The sequence below is a fragment of the Barbus barbus genome, assembly GCF_936440315.1.
Source record: "Barbus barbus genome assembly, chromosome: 50".
NCBI classification, from domain to species: Eukaryota; Metazoa; Chordata; class Actinopteri; order Cypriniformes; family Cyprinidae; genus Barbus; species Barbus barbus.
In genome coordinates, this window is record NC_136728.1 from 16,623,999 (window position 1) to 16,643,553 (window position 19,555).

The following is a 19,555-nucleotide window of genomic DNA, read 5'->3' on the forward strand; positions in this document are numbered from 1 at the left end:
TTTTCTTGTTTTTTTTTTTGTTGTTTTTTTTCCGTTCTGTTCAGAATCTCACAGCAGAAGGATGGCGAGGAAAGACTCCAAATTCGGTATCTCCTCTGAACAGTGCAGCTTGCAAAGTTGCAGAAGCAAATCTTCTTTAACGAATCTGTTAACACTGCCACAGTCGTGTTGGAGCGCCTCACTCTGCTACTAACGCGCTGAAGTTACTGTCTTCACTCCTGCTAATACCATCGGGTGCTACTTAAAGTGTGACAGTCTCTTCATGGCAACAGTGGAGCCGTAACAAGCATTCGTTACACTCTCGGTGTCCAGACACACACACACATATCATGATCAATCAGCTGAGGAAAGTAGGGGGAATCCATCCCCAACACCTCGGCAGCCCGGCGCACAGGAAGTGCGGCACATCTTGAACGCTTTGGCTGTCAAGATCATTATCCTGAACTGAATCGGTTCGAGTCCATGAAATGAGAAGCAAAATGCATGACTGTGTCAATAGCCGAAACATTGAGGCGGTCTCATAGAGGGCAGATTGCATCAGAGGGATTTATTCCGTACATATGAAAGGCACATTATGGATTCTAAACAAAATTATATGTTGTAAAGAGCGACCGAGAAACGGGCTTCTCTTATGAAAGGCGGCTTGTTTTTACTTCTTTGAGTCCCCTGTTAAACTTGATCTTGAGATGAATTGGAGCCTCGGCTATTGAGCGAAGCACATGGCAGTCATCAAGCGCTGCACTGTGATTAAACGGGAGGTAGTGCCAGCGTTGCCAGATTGGCGTTCATGCATCTTTTGAAGACAAAAGCACATTTTTCTATATAGCCTATATATTGACACAGGCGTTGGTGTCCACAATAAAGAGTAATTGTTGGCTTCATGGCTTTTATGCACGGATGGCTACCAGTGCTTTCAGAAGCAGAGGCTTTTCATTGTTTTGTCAGGAAGATTGAGGGGTAGTACAGCTTTTAGACCGCTTATTTTTTATTTATTGATTTTATTATTTTTTTCCCTGTAAAAAAAAAAGCTTTCAGTCTGGCACTGTATTTTTCTCTGTTGTCTCTTTACAAAAAAACTATGCACATTTTTGGTCACCATCAGACTGGGAGACTTCATAGCTCACAACTCTCATGATGCTTTTGTTGTCCTTGATGATTGTCCAAAAATCCCTCAGGATAAGAATAAGATGATTTAATATGCTTTCATCATTAACACATTCAGTTCCTTTTTAGGGATGCGCCATGTATCAGAACAATATCGGCCCATATTTCTTACTGTATCAGTTGATATTGGATGTATACACTCCTGTTCAAAGGTTTGGGCTCAAAGTAAGATTTTTTATGTTAATTAAAGTTGATTTGCATTTATTTGATCAGAAATACAGTAAGAATAGTAATATAGTGAAATATTATTACAATTTCAAATAACTGCAAATTATTCCTGTGAATGCAATTTTTAACATCTTTACTCCAAGCTTCAGTGACACATGATCAATCAGAAATAGTTTTAATGTGCTGATTTGGTGCTCCAGGACCATTTCTTATTATTATCAATGTTAAAAACATCCTGCTTAATATGTTTGTAGAAACCATGAGGATGCTTTGATGAATAGAGTTCAAAAGAACGTCATTTATTTCTAGAAAAATTTTGTAACATTATAAATGCATTTGTCACTTTTAATCAATTAAAATTTTTATTTAAAAAAATGAAATTATGCTGAAAAAAGTCTTACTGAACCCTACGTTTTGAAGAGCATGTGCATGCTGATGTGCCCTATTTTTAAAAGCTATTTTAAAGCCGATCTAAAAAGTAATGCTAATAATTTAACAACACTGTAAAACGTGATCATTAGCAAATCTCAAGAGGTTTTCTTAAATGTTGTAGTGCCTGTGTTCATCTGTAGCTTTGATTATGTACCATTGATTCAGTTATAATAGTTCTTAATTTATATCGTTTTAAAACACTATATGGACATAATCTCATATAATAAGAGATGTATTTGCCATTGATGCCTTGTTCTCCACTGTTTGCTCGCATTAACATTTCTTTGATTGATTGTGTTTCACTCGTGAGTGGTATTTCACTAGTTGAACTTATATTAATTAAATTTCTCCATACAAACAATGCAAATTACTTTACTTTTAAAAAGTCAAAGTCGTAAAGTCGTGACGTATTGTCAAGTATGGTGACCCATACTCGAAATTGGTGCTCTGCGTTTAACCCATCCAAGTGCACACACACAGCAGTGAGTAGTGAACAAATGCCCACACACACACACACACACACACCGTGAACACACACCCGGAGCAGTGGGCAGCCATGCTGCAGCGCCCGGGGAGCAATTGGGGGTTCGGTGCCTTGCTCAAGGGCACCTCAGTCATGGTATTGAGGGTGGAGAGAGCACTGGACATTCACTCCCCCCACCTACAATCCCTGCCGGCCGGGGACTCGAACCCGCAACCTTTCGATTACGAGTCCGACTCTCTAACCATTAGGCCACGACTTCCCCTTTCACGACTCTTTTGTTAAGAGTCCCATCTGGGTTTGATTTATAAATGTATTATTCGCAAAGAATAGCTTCTCCATCATTTACTTATAAGCTCAGCTAGGGATTTGTGTGTGTGTGTGTGTGTGTGTGTGTGTGTGTGTGTGTGTGCGTGTGCGCGCGCTACGGCTCTGTTCAGTCAGAAGTCACACAGAAGCAAATGATGGATGGTTATAATGTCTAATTGATTAAATTAGGTGCTAAACATTAATTAGTCAAATACAGACAACTATATGTATGTAGTTAAAAATACAATATATATAAAAATGTTGTGTTTTAGATGATTCCAACCATGAGGTGCTGTCATCTTCGACAGGCTTAACTAACTAACTTAACCAACCAGACTTGGTTTGTCAGCCAGCTCAGCTTCAATTCTTTGCAGTGATTTCTTCGGAAACTCTAGATGAAGCTCACGACAGTTTTTTTTTTTCTCAGGAGAAAAAACTGAAAAAGCAGAAGATGCATCTCCATCTGCTCTTCATTTCTATCTAGGAGAAACAATTGAGATCTCATATTAAATACGTCTCATTTTCACTCCTACGGGACATCGCCAGGTGCTCAGAATGATACGCTGATCCAAAGACAGCTGCCGTTCTTTGATACGTTCTCAGAACATGGCACCAAGAGACTATTTCAATCCCTATCTACTGAGAGAAAAACTGAAGCAAACACAGAGACAAAGGGAGCCAGTTTCCTGTATTGAAGGGCAGCGTAAGATGTTTTTTTAGTTCATTTCTTTCACATATCCTTCATTTTCTTTTTGTTCCTACCTATAGATAGCTAATATCCACAAAACACTGCTTACATTTCTTTGAACCAATTCCACACAGGCAGTGCAATGAGCTGAAAGCTCTGTGTCATTTCAGTAGCATCATGCTAATGTTATCCAGCTACTGAAGAGGGTGGAGGAGGATGGCATACGTCTTTGTTTTCGTAGCCACGATTGTACACACCTGCTTTAATCAGATCCCCCATAACCCATTTCAACCAGCACTCCACATCTCCAGGATTTAAAGCTTTTACACTAATGTTCAGTGGGTCTGGTTTATTTGGAATGTACTCTCTGCCAATGACAATTGGACAGTGAAGTGCTTATTCAAATTCAAATAGAAGTGGCAGAAATGGTTTGGCTGTAGACTGAGAGCTGGAATGACATTAATGGTCTCTCTCTTCGTCTCTCTTTGTGCTTTAGTCGTGATAAGCGAGTGATGCGCTTGCTGTTGTGGGTTTAGTACAAAAAAATATGGGCCTACTTGTTTTGTATTTGGCTCTTTTTATTTGCTGCTTGAACCAGTGGTTCCAAATGAATGTATGTTTAATTGAATTTAATATTTTTAATTTAACGTTTAATTAATTTTATTTTTAATTATGCATGCTCATTTCCACCTTTTTTACATTTATATTACATTATTATTTCCATCATCTAAAACGTAATCTTTAATAACAAAAAAAATTAATGATGACACTGTTAAATGTAATATTTTCAGAATTAAAATATTCTAATTTTAGCTATACATTTTTAGCTATACATTATAGCATTTTAAAACGAATGATTTTAGAGTTTAATTTTATTAAATGGAATATGAAAGTGTAATATTTATTTTAATTAATTAATACATTTTATTTAATTATACATGCTCATTTAGCTTATTTTTACATTTGGATAATCTTTACAGTCATCTAAAAATCTTTATAACGTTAGTAATTTAATGACACTGTAAAATGTAACAGCAGCTCTCTAAGTGAATATCCATTTTTGATTTGGTTGTAGCATTTAAAACGATTTAATTATAAAGATAATGTAATTCCTTAGCAACAAGAATCTTAGATTTTTGCACAGGCAAGCATTAGTAAATGCTTCTAAAAAGTTGAAATGTATATTTATATGCATTTTGTATATTGCATATTGTGAAATGTGTATATATATATTTACCTGTTGTCTTTAATTGTGGTGTTTAAATTACTGATCTTTTGGAATTGGGTGGAAGTCAGCTTGGAGACTCTGGAATCTCATTAGAGATGCTGGAAATCTGTCCTAGCATCCGCCGTCCCGCGCCAGCCAGGCAATTGAAGCTAGAGACTTAACCATGACAGGGACTTCAGGCTAGGAGCGGCAGAGTTCTGGAATGTGCCTCTGTAGTTGCGTCAAAGAGCTGGCGAAGGTATCGCCGCCACTTCCGTCACCCTCTCATTTCTCATGCCATTATCTGAGATTCTGTCTCTTTATTACTTGCTGACTCTCTACCTCCTCCATATCACTTTCTCATTCAGGACATGTGGGTTTCCGAAACTCTGCCCGAGGGCTGAGTTTAGCTGGCTGGAAAATGCACTAATCCTTTTTAGAGTGCTTCTTAATCCAAGCCTATTGAAGAGAGGAATAGAGATGCACTACTCTACGACACATGGCTGGATTCCATCAGCGTACTGTACACAGACTCATCTCGAGTTTTCAAGGGCACTCTATGCCTCTGAGCGGGGGAATTGTAAATGCATGAATCAGGGAATTGAAAGGAACATAAAACAAGCTGATAGAGGACTAAAAAACAAGGAGACAGAAAGAATTAGAGCATGTCTCCGGTCCTGCTTTCGGTGTGGTGGTTTTGTTGCTGGCAGGGATGGAAAAAGAAACTCCACTTCCATTCAAGTTCATTTTCACTCTCTTCTCTGCCTCTCCCTGGTGGGCCCCAGACAGATCGTTGCGGTCTCCGCAGGGAAGGTTGAGATTGTTGGTAATTTTGCACCTAAATAGATGTGGGACAGGGAGGGGAGAAGATAAGAAAGTGAGCCGGTCCACCATGTTGTTTTTCCTTCTAAGAGGTAAGCAGCTGCATCCGCAAACACTTTCTGGCTCACTTTATGCTTTAAAAAATATTCTGTCATAATATGTCAGAATATTTACTCTCTCTCATATCAGTCCAATCCTGTATGAGTTCATTCTGTGGAACACAAAAGATATTTAAAATAATATTTCAAATGCTTTTGTCCATATAATGAACACCAGTGGGGTTCAAAACAACACTGGACCCCACTGACTTTCATTGTATAGACAAAAAAACAAAAACAAGTGATACAGATTTGGAACAACATGATGTTAAGTTTTTAAGTGAACTTTCCCTTCAAGAAACTGACAAAAAGAGGTGAACCCGCAGATGGAGGCTTACAGCAGATATTCTCCAGCTCTTTTAACATCGCTCCCTTGAGTAAAAGTACTTCACGGATTTCCCACAGGGTTGTCACTTCATAATGTCCGACAAAGTGTGAAAATGTTCATTTTTAATTAGCTTTTTCCAATGAATCTTTCTCAAGGAAATCTCTTCTATAGGTGTGAACAGACGTCTTAATGACTATAGGCTAGTTGTGGCATCAGTTTGACGTTGATGTGTAGCCAATCAATTAACACTTTGCCACTGTCCTCTTTTTATAGGTTTATGGTTGAACCATCATTTATGTAAAGGCACACAAGGACGCTTGTTATTGCATCACGTGTTCGCATTCTTTTCCCCAACCGCACATCATTTGAGCTCGTCAGCGTTATTGTGACTCATGGCACTTTAAAAAATACTGAGACCACAGTTATCTGAATCAGTGTTTTTGCACCTCGCTGAGCTGTGAAAGGTAAATTAGCTGAACAGCATCTCTGTAGAAAAAGCTTTCTCTGCGGTAGGCAACTCTAATCATCCGGAATAAGGTTTCGGGTTTATAAAGCCGTAGATTTTATCTGGTCACGAGGTGCCGAATGAGTAAAATCTGATTGTGAAACATTACGTGGACTCGGCTATGAAACAAAGCCCAGGATTGAGTCACTATCCATTACCGTTGTGAATAAATGAATGCCAGTGCCTGAGGTTGTGTTCCTCACGTCTTTTAAAGAACAAACACTAACGTTTTACAAACTGACAGGCTCAGCCTGTGCTGTCCACACTTAGGACTAAATGATAGTTTGATTGCTTATATGCTTGAATAGCTGCCAGCGAAGCGACCTTGGTGTTTTTCCTGACTTTAGAAGGATAGACTTTTTTGCCAGGAAGCACTGTTTGTGTTTGGATTGGTTGTGTTATGGTCCTATGACTTCTTTTGAAAGTCATTGTGTAAAATAACTGCCTGTACCCTTGACTGTGCCACGGCTCCATAATGATACCCATTAAGCCCTTGAGTTCAGGGCATGGCCACTGATCTGTCTTTTGGACTGCATGTGGGTGTCTTTGAAAGTTGTGGATGGGAGTATGCAAATTAAAGCAGTATCACAGCATCAGACCTTTTACATGGTGAATTTCAAAGAAGAGTTTGTACATTACACAACCTCGAGATTATACAGCCACTCACTTTGAATCACTTCCAGTCAATCTTGTTGACAAAGGTTGAGTTTAGCGCCTTTACCGTAGTTCAGATACTATGGAGCCCTTAAGGGGACATAGTGATGGAAAAAAATATGAAGTGGGGGGAAAAATGTTCAGTGCGATTGTGGTGTTTTGCTAAATTTTGTTCCCTCAAGTTTTGAGTTTGTCTGAAAAACTTTGAGTTTACTTGCAAAACATTTGTGAGAGAACGCGAAAGTATTAAAAAATCATTTTTCCTTCCATCTTACTTTTTTTACATCTCCTTGTCCCTTTAGGGGATCTTTTTAATAAAAATGATCCACATGATCAGGAATTTCGTGGGGGTAAAACATTTCCCCAGGCAGATTTCGCATCGGGTTCAGATGGTCATGCGAATTCAACAATAGAAAGCTGCTTGGTTTGAAAAATGACTTCTGTGACAACTCATTCATTGCTACACTATTTACAACAGACAATGGACCTTTTTCAGATTAAATTTAGTTGGAATTATGCTAGTGTGAGTCACATAAACGGTTAAACATATTGAACTGTCTAGCTTGCCTTGTTACCACCTGACTAGTTGGCCATCCTGAGCCATCTTCGTATAAAAGGTATGCATAAAACCTCTTTTTACCGTAGGCAATTCCCTTATGCAATACATTACAGATGCAAACAACCTCCAAAACGAGCTGATATAAAAACAGTATTGTTTATTCATGAGGTGTTCCCAGCCATCAACCATTCGTCATGATAACTGTCACCTCGCCTAAGACAAAACACGACAAAAACACAATGATGCTTTATTGCAAACAAAGGCTTTACAACCTCAGCACGAAAGGAATTTGTTTTGCGATTGAGGGCTATTGCCCTTCATATGAGCATGCACAAAAGACTGGCTGAATGATGTTAATTGTGAGGAAAGGAAAAAATCGAAGCGCCTGCTAGGCAGGTTAACTAGCTAACGTGCTTGAGCATAAAATAGTTTTGATCTCATTCACTGCTTGAGAGAGATAGATCCTGATAGATATCTGCATCTGAATCTGAATAATACACGTTTTCTCCTGTATGCGATAAAGGGCTTCATCCTGAAAATATGTCCTGGAATTCCATATGCCCTGGAGAATAAATTCAGTCACAATTACAGTGTGATTTGAATTACTAGTACACAGCAGGTTTTGTGGAAGGCTGAGAGAGTGATTCACGTCGTGTATTTGCTCAGTAATCAGAAACGGATCTTAACGACCTGCATAATGGCCTGTCAAGAGCTCCTGCTTTCAACATCCGTGGACACCTCCCTCCTCAGCAATTATTGATTTGATGAAATACAATGCATCTAGATCCTTAATCAGAAGCTATTGTTGCCTACCTGAGCTTTACACGTTTAACAAGATCACCAATTTTTGAACCTGCTCCTTATGTCCCGATTTTACAGATTTTCAGTTCAATTCAAGTTTATTTGTATAGCGCTTTTCACAAGACAAAAATGTTTGCAAAGCAGCTTTACAGAAGATTTTAAGTTTCTACATTATATTATTTATATATTAGGTTATTAGTGATGACTATGGCAGAAATGTACTTTAAGAATCATGCAGTTAGTTACAAATTACACGTAATCAAACAGACGGTGAACACTATTTACTGCAATGATTATATGTTGTGATTAAACTTTGCAATTGCGATTGAACATGATTAAGTTAAATTAAATTTTGCGATTAAGCAAAATTTGGTAGATTTATGTTGTTCCAGGGTTAGCATCTTGTGAGGTCTTCTGGGGAGGGGGTTGTCATCATCTCTTCTCAGGTGTTTAGATACCAATTCAATTTTACAATTCTCGATTTCAATTTTGATACCACAGCAAAAACCACTAGTTATAAATAAATATAAAATTCAAACATTATTAAAGACAAGTGAACCACCAGTAAATAAGAACACATGAACAAATTACAAATAATAGCACAATTAAATATAGGCCTATAGCACAAAGATAGAAATGAAATGACGCTTTAGGTTTTTATGTTTTTAGATGTTCAGGTACAGAAATTGAAAAATCACAAAATAACATTTGCTTCTTCACTCTGCACCTTTATTTTTCATAGCCATTTGAGATTAGAGGCAACCACATTTTAATCATGAATCAATCAAAACAAAAATGTGCAATCTTTGATTTATATTAGACTGTATAATTTCAAAATCTGAAGCAAAAACAGAATGGTCTGACTTTAGCTTTGTAAAATTATGCTGCATAAAACATGGCACAAAACAAACAGCAGATGTGCTGAGTGAGATGCAATTTCACTCTCTGACAGCAGGTGGTGCTTAACAGCAATAATACAGCATTTAAATGCGTTATACGGAGGTGTAAGAAATTAATAATCCTACATATATTTATTTTATTTATTTTAGCTTTAGGGAACTACCCTTACGAGTGACGTCATATGATTAATGGATATTAATCAGAACGTCCAACTTATACCTTATCAACGACTTGTCCAGCAAGCATTAATCTCAGCAAGTTATCTCTTAACACTTTGTTTATTTAATTCGTGGCCAACGATTAAAATAACCAAATAGTTAACTTAGTTCTCAGACTCATGAGCGTAGGTAAACGCGATCTTTTGGCAAATAATTACGATATACAAAATCCATAGCACAGACAAGAGATTTCTTAATAAAATCAAAGTTTTATTCACTAACTCTAAGACACTACTGACTAGACAACACAAAACAGACGATTTAACATACACACAGATGGGAGCGAGTTGTTTTATATCTGAAGAGAGAGACTTAGGTTTTAATGCTCGTTTCAACCTGAGGGAAAATTCACACGCAAGAACCCTTATCTTTACTCTTAAACAACAGATAGATATATCACCAGTTTCCAGTAGATTCAAGAGAAGTTCATTTTGCCTTACTGTTCGTGTTTCTTTCGGTTCAAAGAGTCTTTTCCTCAGGTGACTTCTGTCCTTTGTTTTGGTCGAGACGGACCGCGTGTGGATTGGCTGCTCGGTAGGTCGTGTGACGCGGTTACTCTTCAGTGGTTGGAGGACCTCGTTCTGACTCGATGAAGCTCTCAGGAAGTCTTTGTCAGCTCTTAGAAGTTTAACTTTGATCGCTGTGCAATGCCTCCGCCGTGATGTTAGAGGCCAGAAGCGCTTTGCAGCGTGAGCAGAACGAGAGACGAGCGAGGCGTGCGTGAGCCTCCTTTTAGTTTTCAACTCCAACACTTTTTCGGTTGTGCATCTGGTTTTAAGCGAGCCGATTTGGGATCTGCCTTCGGGGCCTGACCCAATCGGCTCCTTTCCTGCAGGGCGTTTGATCCAATCGCAAGTGTTGCTGTGGGCGGAGCCCCGCCCCTGCACAGTTTTCGTGTTGCATACATTATCTGCGCAAGTATTTTATCACATAAAAACTTATAACAGCAAACTTCTATTCGTCATGTAAATATGCGTTAATGAAAAACAGATAAGATTTCATTCATACCACAATATTATTATTCATGAAATTAGCGTTCGTTTGACACCAAACACCACGTAACTTTGCATAGCCAAAAATACATATGAATACAAAGGATATTACTCGGTTAAATGCATTGATTAAACAATCCTGAGTTCTACATAATCACATCGGGCATGTAAAAACTCACAACTAGTGATCAGGAATATTATACATTGTGGAAAAAGATTACATAAGTTCAAAAATAACGCAACAGCTTATAAATGTCACAAACAAAAACGTCCTTTAATATATATCTATAAATGTATGGTGTATAGTGTTTTTGTTTTCAAGTATAATTTCAGTCACAGGATCTTAGTATACTTCGTTCCCTTTTATCATACAATATCCTTAAGCCAAGCTGTGGCTCTCTCTTTGTCTGTTTCTGTTGGTTTAGAGAACGCAACAGGAGAAACGCATTCCTTTCTTGGGCGAAACGCGAGGTCATAATGTCACTTCTTGGGAAGCTCTGGGATTTGTCCGCTGTCAGAGTTAGCTGTAAAAGTGTTTTTGCACTATATTTTTGTTGAATTACTGCGACTTAATGGAGTTAGCAGTTAGGGAGGGTTTCTGTGGAGTTTCTCCAAATGACAAGGGCTCTCAAAAACCCAAAATATATGTTTTTCTGGTCCCAGGAGATAAAGATGTCCATTCCATACGGCGTCAGGATGTCTGTTGTTAGATGTGTGCGTTCAGACCACTTCTTACAGAGGCAAGATGAAAATAAAACCATGTAAACTTTTCTGAAAACAGCCAGTTCCTCTCAGAAACACATTCATATAAAATTCAATATTTGGATTTTCTTCCTATATATTTTGCGCATTGTGAACAGTGATCTTGTTCTGTCTGCTACAGTATTTATCCTCTTTGCGTCCGTCTTCAACATCTCTGGCCTCTGTTAACGGTGGTTTACAGACTAATTATAATAATAACAACGTAATATTTCCACACAAATGGAATTTTGGAAAATAATGGCAGTGCAGAAGATATCTGAAATAAAACAAAAAATGTCCAGTCTATCGGTGCATCTGTACCCCACTGTATACATTAAATATAGATTAATCATTGTTAAATCTACAAAGTTACTTGGCAAGATGGATATTTTGACACAGGCTACTTTTGTATACATTTACCCATTCATGTGACTCGCGCGTGTTGGAGACACAGCATGCAAATAGTGAATGGAGTTGTCTTTTGCGCCCGAATGCTTTTAAATCGCTTGAACTTTTAAATTAACAAGGCTTAAAACACATGCAAATGATAAACTTTCGTGACTACTCTGCAGTGGCCCGATCGGGCAAGTGACAAATCCGTCTACTGTCCCGAGCGTCCTTCACGCTGGCCCCGTTCCATCGGGCAGTCCTTATTGTCGAGCCTTGCATGACTAACAGCCACTGATTAATTTAGGAATCAACCAATCGACTAACTTTGAATCATTCACTCAACCGATTCATTCCTATTCACACCACTGCTGTGTGTTGCTTGTAGATGCTCAACAATTCATTCTGCCGTGGCCTTTAACTATTTTTTGTTGACGGAGCAATAATATGAAATAACTGGCAATGTGGTGTCAAAAATGTACTTTACTCAATATTAAATTGTTTACATTTCTTAAAGATTTTGCATTAGAAGACAAAGCATCGTGGCTGCTGAATTAATTACAACTACAAAATAATAGTTGCAATGCTGTCATGATACTGCAGGGGTGTGGATTAGCTATTATCATTCCTCTCGTTGTGCTAGTCTCCGTTTTTGTTGTGTCCTGAGCACGAGTGCTTAGAGACCATGAGCATGAAGCATATTCATTAGTGTCGTTTTTCCTGTTGTGTCGTGTCATGTTCATGTGTGCCTAATAATCTTTTTGTGTATGATTTTGTGTAAAACGGCAGATGTAATGAAGGCTCTGGTGAAGCAAGGCCGCCGCCTCAACACATCTGCAGTCTCATGGGCTCTCCAGTCTTTTTCTTGGGTCCCTATCGTCCCGTTCTCCGCTTTGTCTCAGGGAAACAATGAGCTCCAATAGGACACAGATGAATGGAGAGAATAGCTCTAGCAGTGCACATACAAAACCCAGAGCCAGCTGCGATTTCTTTAGACAGTGAAGTTCATCCCCATCATGCCACAGAGTGCTGTACTGTAGGATCCATCAGTGACAACTATAATAAGCTATTTATTTATTTATCCTTGTCGCCTGTAAAGACTAATTAGAATTTAATTAAAGGATAAAGATAATGTATCTGTATTTGTGTGTGTCGAGAGCTCTGTTATGATAACAGCACCCTGAGAATTTGTCTGTAAAAACATGGACTGAATTTGAAGCGAGTTGGACTGAATGTGAACTGGATGTAAATTGGGCAACTCTCTCTTTGTCTCTCTAGACACGGGACACGTTGTGCCGGGGAGGTGGCGGCAGCAGCAAACAATGGCGTCTGTGGAGTGGGTGTGGCCTACAATGCCAAAATCGGAGGTGAGTGCAGAATCCGATTGATAGGCGGTTAGAAATTAGCATATGGTAATAGGATCAATCAAATAGGTCGTGCATTAAAACTATTCAAGCATTCTCTTATTTCCTGCCCTTTGTGCATTTAATGGCTGATGTCGTCATGCTGCTTTGGACTAATCTCAAACGCTTTATCTTTCAATTATAAAACACATCCATTAAGGTGAATATCTCAGAAATATCTTGGCTATTTCGGTCACATTGAGTGTGTTCAGGGCCAGACATCGCTGCAGGCACACACGAATTCCACATCTCTTATTTTAATAGTCTTTGTAGGAAAATATTTCTCCATCTTGATGAAGGTGATTAAGGCAGAGGGCATTGCCTGAGTCTGCATGTGATTTCTGTGTATGTATCTTTGTAATAAGAGGATAAATCTGTCCCTGTGTGTGTGTGTGTCTCTCTAAAGACAGCAGATGTTGCTGATCTAATTGGCCGCTGGGTCGTGGGGGGGGTACATGAAGTGTCTGAATCCTGTTGCTAGGATTATTATTAATCAAACAAACAGCAACAGAATCATTCTAATTAATTAGATTCTTTCTCCCAATCTTACACCATGTTCTAGCCAGACATGACATAACACTGCGACAAGCAATTACTCTCAGACCAAAGAAGTCAGACTTTTGAAAATAAAATTTGCATTGTGAGAAAAAAAACGTTAACTTAATCAAAAGGAAATATTTCCAGATTTAATTTTAACATATTCGATCATATAAAAAGTATAATTAATTTTAAAACTTTATTTAGTTTATGTAATATCATATTTTAGTTATTATTTTTAATTATTTATATATTTATATTTTATTTGTTTATATATCTATATTTATATTTCTCATCCCATTTTCATATTTTTTGTATGTCATTTTTATTTTATATTTTATTTTATTTTATTTTAGAAAGGGGGTCAGTGGTTCATTATATTTAGGGGTCCTTGCCATTAAGTCTTTCTACAGTCACTAATTTTATCCATTAAATCTTTGATAATTAAAATGACACATTTAATTTTAGGTGGGAAAGTAATTTAAACTTAAAATGCTTGTAACAACACCCTAAATTCATTTAGTATGCACAGAACCAGTGAATATGCAAATGAGTCTCCGTCTCCACTCAATCACACCAGCTCAAGCTACAAGTCATCAACAAGTTACACAAACCATGCTCCCGTGATATGTTAATGATATGAAAATTTGACAGGATTGGTTACAAGTTTGTCAGCAATGGTGTTGACTGATGACTTTGCACATAATTTGTCTTTAAGCATAATAAAAACACTCATTGGTCTAAATCCTTCTCCATATGGTTTTATGTTTAAAATCAAATAGGTTCTGGATGGCTGTGCTTTTTTCTTCATGCATCGTTTTCACCTTTAGTGCCAATAGAAGAATTTGTGCTGGAAACTCTCTCTTCCGAATGTCCATCACATTTACAGACAGTACATTTTCACAAAGCCAATTTATCCTGCCTCTCTGGTATCTTCATTAACGCTCTTTCTATCCGCCACTGTTCTGCATGCAGGTGTGCGGATGTTGGACGGAGAGGTAACAGATGTTGTGGAGGCTCAGTCTCTGAGCTTGAACTCCCAGCACATCCACATTTACAGCGCCAGCTGGGGCCCAGAGGATGATGGGAAGACTGTAGATGGCCCTGCCAAACTGGCCAAAGAGGCTTTCCTGCAGGGGGTTACTGAGGTCAGTATAGACTGGAAGAGATTTTACCACTGGAGTTCTCTAGGTCGCAGTTGATTGCTAGTAGGCGTTCCTGCCGCTGGACATTCTAGCATTATAGGTGGGTTGCATAACTGACCATAGCTTCTGAAAATCTGATTACAAATGAGATGTATCGCCAGTAATGTTAAGATTTCATTATATTTTGATAAAAAAAAAGTTTCCTTCCTACTAAAATGTGTTCTTATATCAAATGCAGAAGTGCATAATACATCACAAATGCTTACAATATCTGAAATCAATTTATTTTTTATATCCGTGCAAATGTGCAGAAACAAGTCATTTTGAGTATCTCATGGGAGACTCGTAGCATTCATGCTCATTTGCATAAATCGAAACTTTTCTCAACTTTGTGTCAAATCACTAGACACGCCTACAAATCACCCATGTCACAGAAACCTTCATTGAAAATGAATGACTTCCAGTCACAGTGTCTCCTCAAGTCAATGTCAGCACGAATGCTCATGTCAGGTCATGCGAGCAGATTTTAGATCCCCTAAATGTGTCACAGCTCCCGTCATCTCCCATCAGCACCTCTGCTAGAGGAAGCAGGCTGGACAGGGTGAGATGTAGAAGATGTCATCGCCCGCATTTACAGAGAGAGAACTGAGAAGGATGTGTGCGGTTTGACAAACACAGGATTACAGAGAATACTATATTTAGATAGATTACTGTGATTTTTGAAGGAGATGAGCATTTGTTTTCTGCTTTCTTTTTTGATATGTTAATTCTTTCTTGTGTGGCACACATACCCTTATCCCTTGTGAGTCTATACCTTGATAGAGTTTCAGCATACACTCATCGCACTATGAATATGAAAATCAGTTTGTTTTTTTCCGTGATTCAAAAATGAGGCTGTGCTGTTCCCTTTTTTTTAACGGTGTCTTTTTCCATTTTTCTACCTTTTGTGGTGTTTTCTAAGGCAAATATTACTAATCATTTTGCTTATACACTACTGTTAAAAAGTTTGGGATTGGTAGGATTTTTTTTTATATATATTTTTGAAAGTCTCTTATTCTCTCTTAAGTCTCTGAGTATTTTACTTCCTTTTATGTAAAGCACTTTGAGTTACCATTGTGTATGAAATGTGCTATTTAAATAATAATTGCCTTGCCTTGCCTTAATCTCATCAATGCTGCATTTATTTTTTATGGAAATTAGGGCTGGACCAGAATATTCGGTTATTCGAATATTCGTTTGGTGGGCTGGCATTCGATTTTCAATTTTGAGATTCGAATATCTTTTTTTTTTTCTTTTTTTTTTTCTCGAACACCTGGCATCCCCTGCGAAACGGTTCTCAACTTGTCCGCCTGGCTGAACATCTGCACCAGCAACAGACCGTTCGAACGGACCCTCTGCTATCACTAAACCGAATGCGATGCATGCATTTTCTTTCTGTCATCTGTCCCGAGATGCGAGTGAAAGTCTTGGATCAGCGTGCAGTAGCTCTTGTAGTGCAGACGAGATCGCTGATATGAAGCCGCTTTGAGAGAGTGAAAGAGAGAAGACGCGGTCCAGCTGAATCACTCACGCTGTTTTCAAATGACTGATTTAATCTGATAATTTGTGTGGATTTATTTACTCATCTAACCTACATACTATATTCAATAAATGTTTGCAGAAATTTCCCTCATTATAAACTCGAAAGCTGCGGGAATGAGTAAAACTATGCGATATACACACAAATTCAGGACCTGATTAAATATAACTCTATTATACAGAGATTTGTGAAATAAAATTCCATGATTTTACAAAACTTTTCCAGGCCTAGAAATTGCTGTTTTTAAAATTCATAGCTTTTCCAGGTTTTTCATGACCGTACAAACCCTATAAAAGCAAACTGCATGCATTCAATCACTAAAGATTGGTCCTCTCCCTCCTCTAATCACATGCTGGATCCATTACCCGCTTTATTCCGGGACCTCTCAATTTACAAATTAAGCACTGGGCTACCTTATTAAAAGTATTAACAGACCTGTGTGTGTTTTGTATCACTAGTGCAGTGTCTGTTCTCTGAGCATATAAACCCTGCCTGCGTGAAGAGCGCCGCTTCCGGCTCGCGCTGTTCTGTAGTTTATTAAAAGTTTATTAATTATGAACGTGTCGCGTGTCCATATTGCACTAAAATGCAACACTGCACTCCCTTGGGTCCGCAGCAACACACCTGCCAGTGTGAAGTCATTGGATGAACAGTTCTCAACACAATAAAAATGCAAACAGACAGACACACAGAGATTCCTGACTTTATTAGAGAGAAGAATATGTTCAGCCCCTCCCTCCGAAGCTTCGAAGCTCAAAAAATGGTATTCGGACCAGCCCTAATATATATATAATTAATATAATATAATTTTTTTATTATTATTTATATGTATAGAAAATAAATAAATAATTTTAATATGTTTTCAAATGTCATTTATTCTTGTGATGTGAAGCTGAATTTTCAGCATTATTACTCCAGTCTTCAGGGTCACATGATCCTTCAGAAATTATTCTGATATACTGATTTAGTGCTCAAGAAACATTTCTTATTGTTAACAGTTTTGAAAACCGTTCAAATAGAAATCTTAATAAATTACAAATGTCTTTACTGTCAGTTTTGATCCATTCAATTTGTCTTTGCTGAATAAAATAAATATTTATTTAAAAAAAACAATCCTGCAGACCCCAATTGTTTGAGTGGTAGTGTATGTATGGTTATGGATATAAACAAACTGCTAAACTTTTGCGGTTAAAGGGACACTTTTCTTGGAAATAGGCTCATTTTACAACTCCCCTAGAGTTAAACAGTTGAGTTTTACCGTTTTTGAATCCATTCAGCCGATCTCCGGATCTGCGGTAGCACTTTTCGTGTAGCTTAGCATAGATCATTGAATCGGATTAGACCATCTCGCTCAAAAATGACCAAAGAGTTTCGATATTTTTCCTATTTAAAGCTTGACTCTCCTGTAGTTGCATCGTGTATTAAGACTGACGCGGTGATATTACGCAGCACCTGAAAATAGTCCCCAGCTAGGTAACTAGTTATGATATAGCTGGGGTCTACTATCAGGAGCTGCGTAATATCACTGCGCCTGCTGCACCCATGGTACGGCAGCAAAGTTCATTTTTGATGACCAAATGCTAATGGTCTAATCCAATTCAATGATCTATGCTAAACTAAGCTAAAAGTGCTACCGCCAGACCCGGAGATCAGCTGAGTGGATTTGAAAACGGTAAAACTCAACTGTTTAACTCTAGGGGAGTTGTAAAATGAGCCTATTTCCAAGAAAAGTGTTCCTTTAACCGCAAAGGTTTAGCAGTTTGTTGTAAAATGGAGTTGGAGTTGTAAAATGAGTCTATTTCCAAAAAAAGTGGAGTGTTCCTTTAAGTCATCACGCACCATTTGTGCTACAGACATGAGTGAAGCTTCAAATCGCGTGGCTTACTGAGAAGAGGCTATTACGGAGTGCTGTTACATTTCTAAGCAATCAGACTTGTGATTTTTGCCCGAAGGAATGATAAAACAAGTGAAAAAACACAATTGTGAAAGTCTAGTCTTGTCCATACACATCTTGTTTGTTCATGTCTTTTAACTCTACTTTCTTTTATAAACCTTGTGCTATCAAGTATTTTAAACCATATGCTCACAACTTTTCTTCTCCTCAGACAGAGTGTCACATTAATATTGAATATTTGTTGAAAATTCAACAAAATTCACCCCTCTTCTCCCCTGAGTGTAAGACATTCTAACAGCCATTTAGGAAGCTTTCGCTATCGTCGGAATAACTTAGTAAAATATCTTTAATGGAATTAAAACCACCTGCTTTCGCCTCACACGCAGAGAAAAGAGCGTAATGTTTGACAGGCAAATAATCTGACCTTTTTAGACGGCTGCCCGCCACGAGTGCTGCTTCTGTTTCATCCCAAACGTGTTCTTGGTAATCACAGACACGCTTTTGTCGGAGCCTTACAAAGAGATTTAATCTTTTGTCTCGTCTGTGTGAATAATGGCACTTTGATACAGCCGTGCAGAATGAGTTTGACTGCTGTTAATTTTGGTGGGATTTAAAATTAAGCACTGGGCTACCTTATTAAAAGTATTAACAGACCTGTGTGTGTTTTGTATCACTAGTGCAGTGTCTGTTCTCTGAGCATATAAACCCTGCCTGCGTGAAGAGCGCCGCTTCCGGCTCGCGCTGTTCTGTAGTTTATTAAAAGTTTATTAATTATGAACGTGTCGCGTGTCCATATTGCACTAAAATGCAACACTGCACTCCCTTGGGTCCGCAGCAACACACCTGCCAGTGTGAAGTCATTGGATGAACAGTTCTCAACACAATAAAAATGCAAACAGACAGACACACAGAGATTCCTGACTTTATTAGAGAGAAGAATATGTTCAGCCCCTCCCTCCGAAGCTTCGAATATTCGGTGTTGATTACTATCGAAGCTTCGAAGCTCAAAAAATGGTTAAGGGTTGGATCCAGACTGAACATTTAAGGGTTGGATCCAGACTGAAGCTTAATCCCGTGGCAGAAACAGAGAACAAATAGAGACATAATTAGCGTAGCTGCTGTTCCATCTAAGCAAAAATGATTTGTTCAACCCAAGCTAAAGAATAATAATTATGTACATTTGATCAGATATAACTGCAGTACAAGATTATAAAATGCATTATGTGAATGCTTGGCTAAAGAGATGTGTCTTTAATCTAGATTTAAACAGAGAGAGTGTGTCTGAACCCCAAACGTTATCAGGAAGGCTATTCCAGAGTTTGGGTGCCAAATGTGAAAAAGCTCTACCTCCTTTAGTGGACTTTGCTATCCTAGGTACTACCAAAAGTCCAGAGTTTTGCGACCTTAGGGAGCGGGTTGGATTGTAGCGTGGTAGAAGACAAGTTAGGTACGCAGGAGCTAAACCATTTAGGGCCTTATAGGCAAGTAATAATATTTTGTAAATGATACGGAACTGAATAGGTAGCATATTTTCTTGACCTGG

At 38.2% G+C, this 19,555-nt stretch overlaps 1 protein-coding gene across 1 annotated transcript in view; it reads left to right on the forward strand.

The window, feature by feature from the left end:
- LOC306867951 (furin-1-like) overlaps positions 1-19,555 on the forward strand; it is a 104,682-nt gene that overhangs the window by 67,821 nt on the left and 17,306 nt on the right. Inside the window, exons 7-8 of the mRNA XM_079413907.1 lie at positions 12,733-12,821; positions 14,370-14,542. Coding sequence (XP_079270033.1) covers positions 12,733-12,821; positions 14,370-14,542 — 262 coding nt within the window. The remainder of the gene's footprint in view (positions 1-12,732; positions 12,822-14,369; positions 14,543-19,555) is intronic.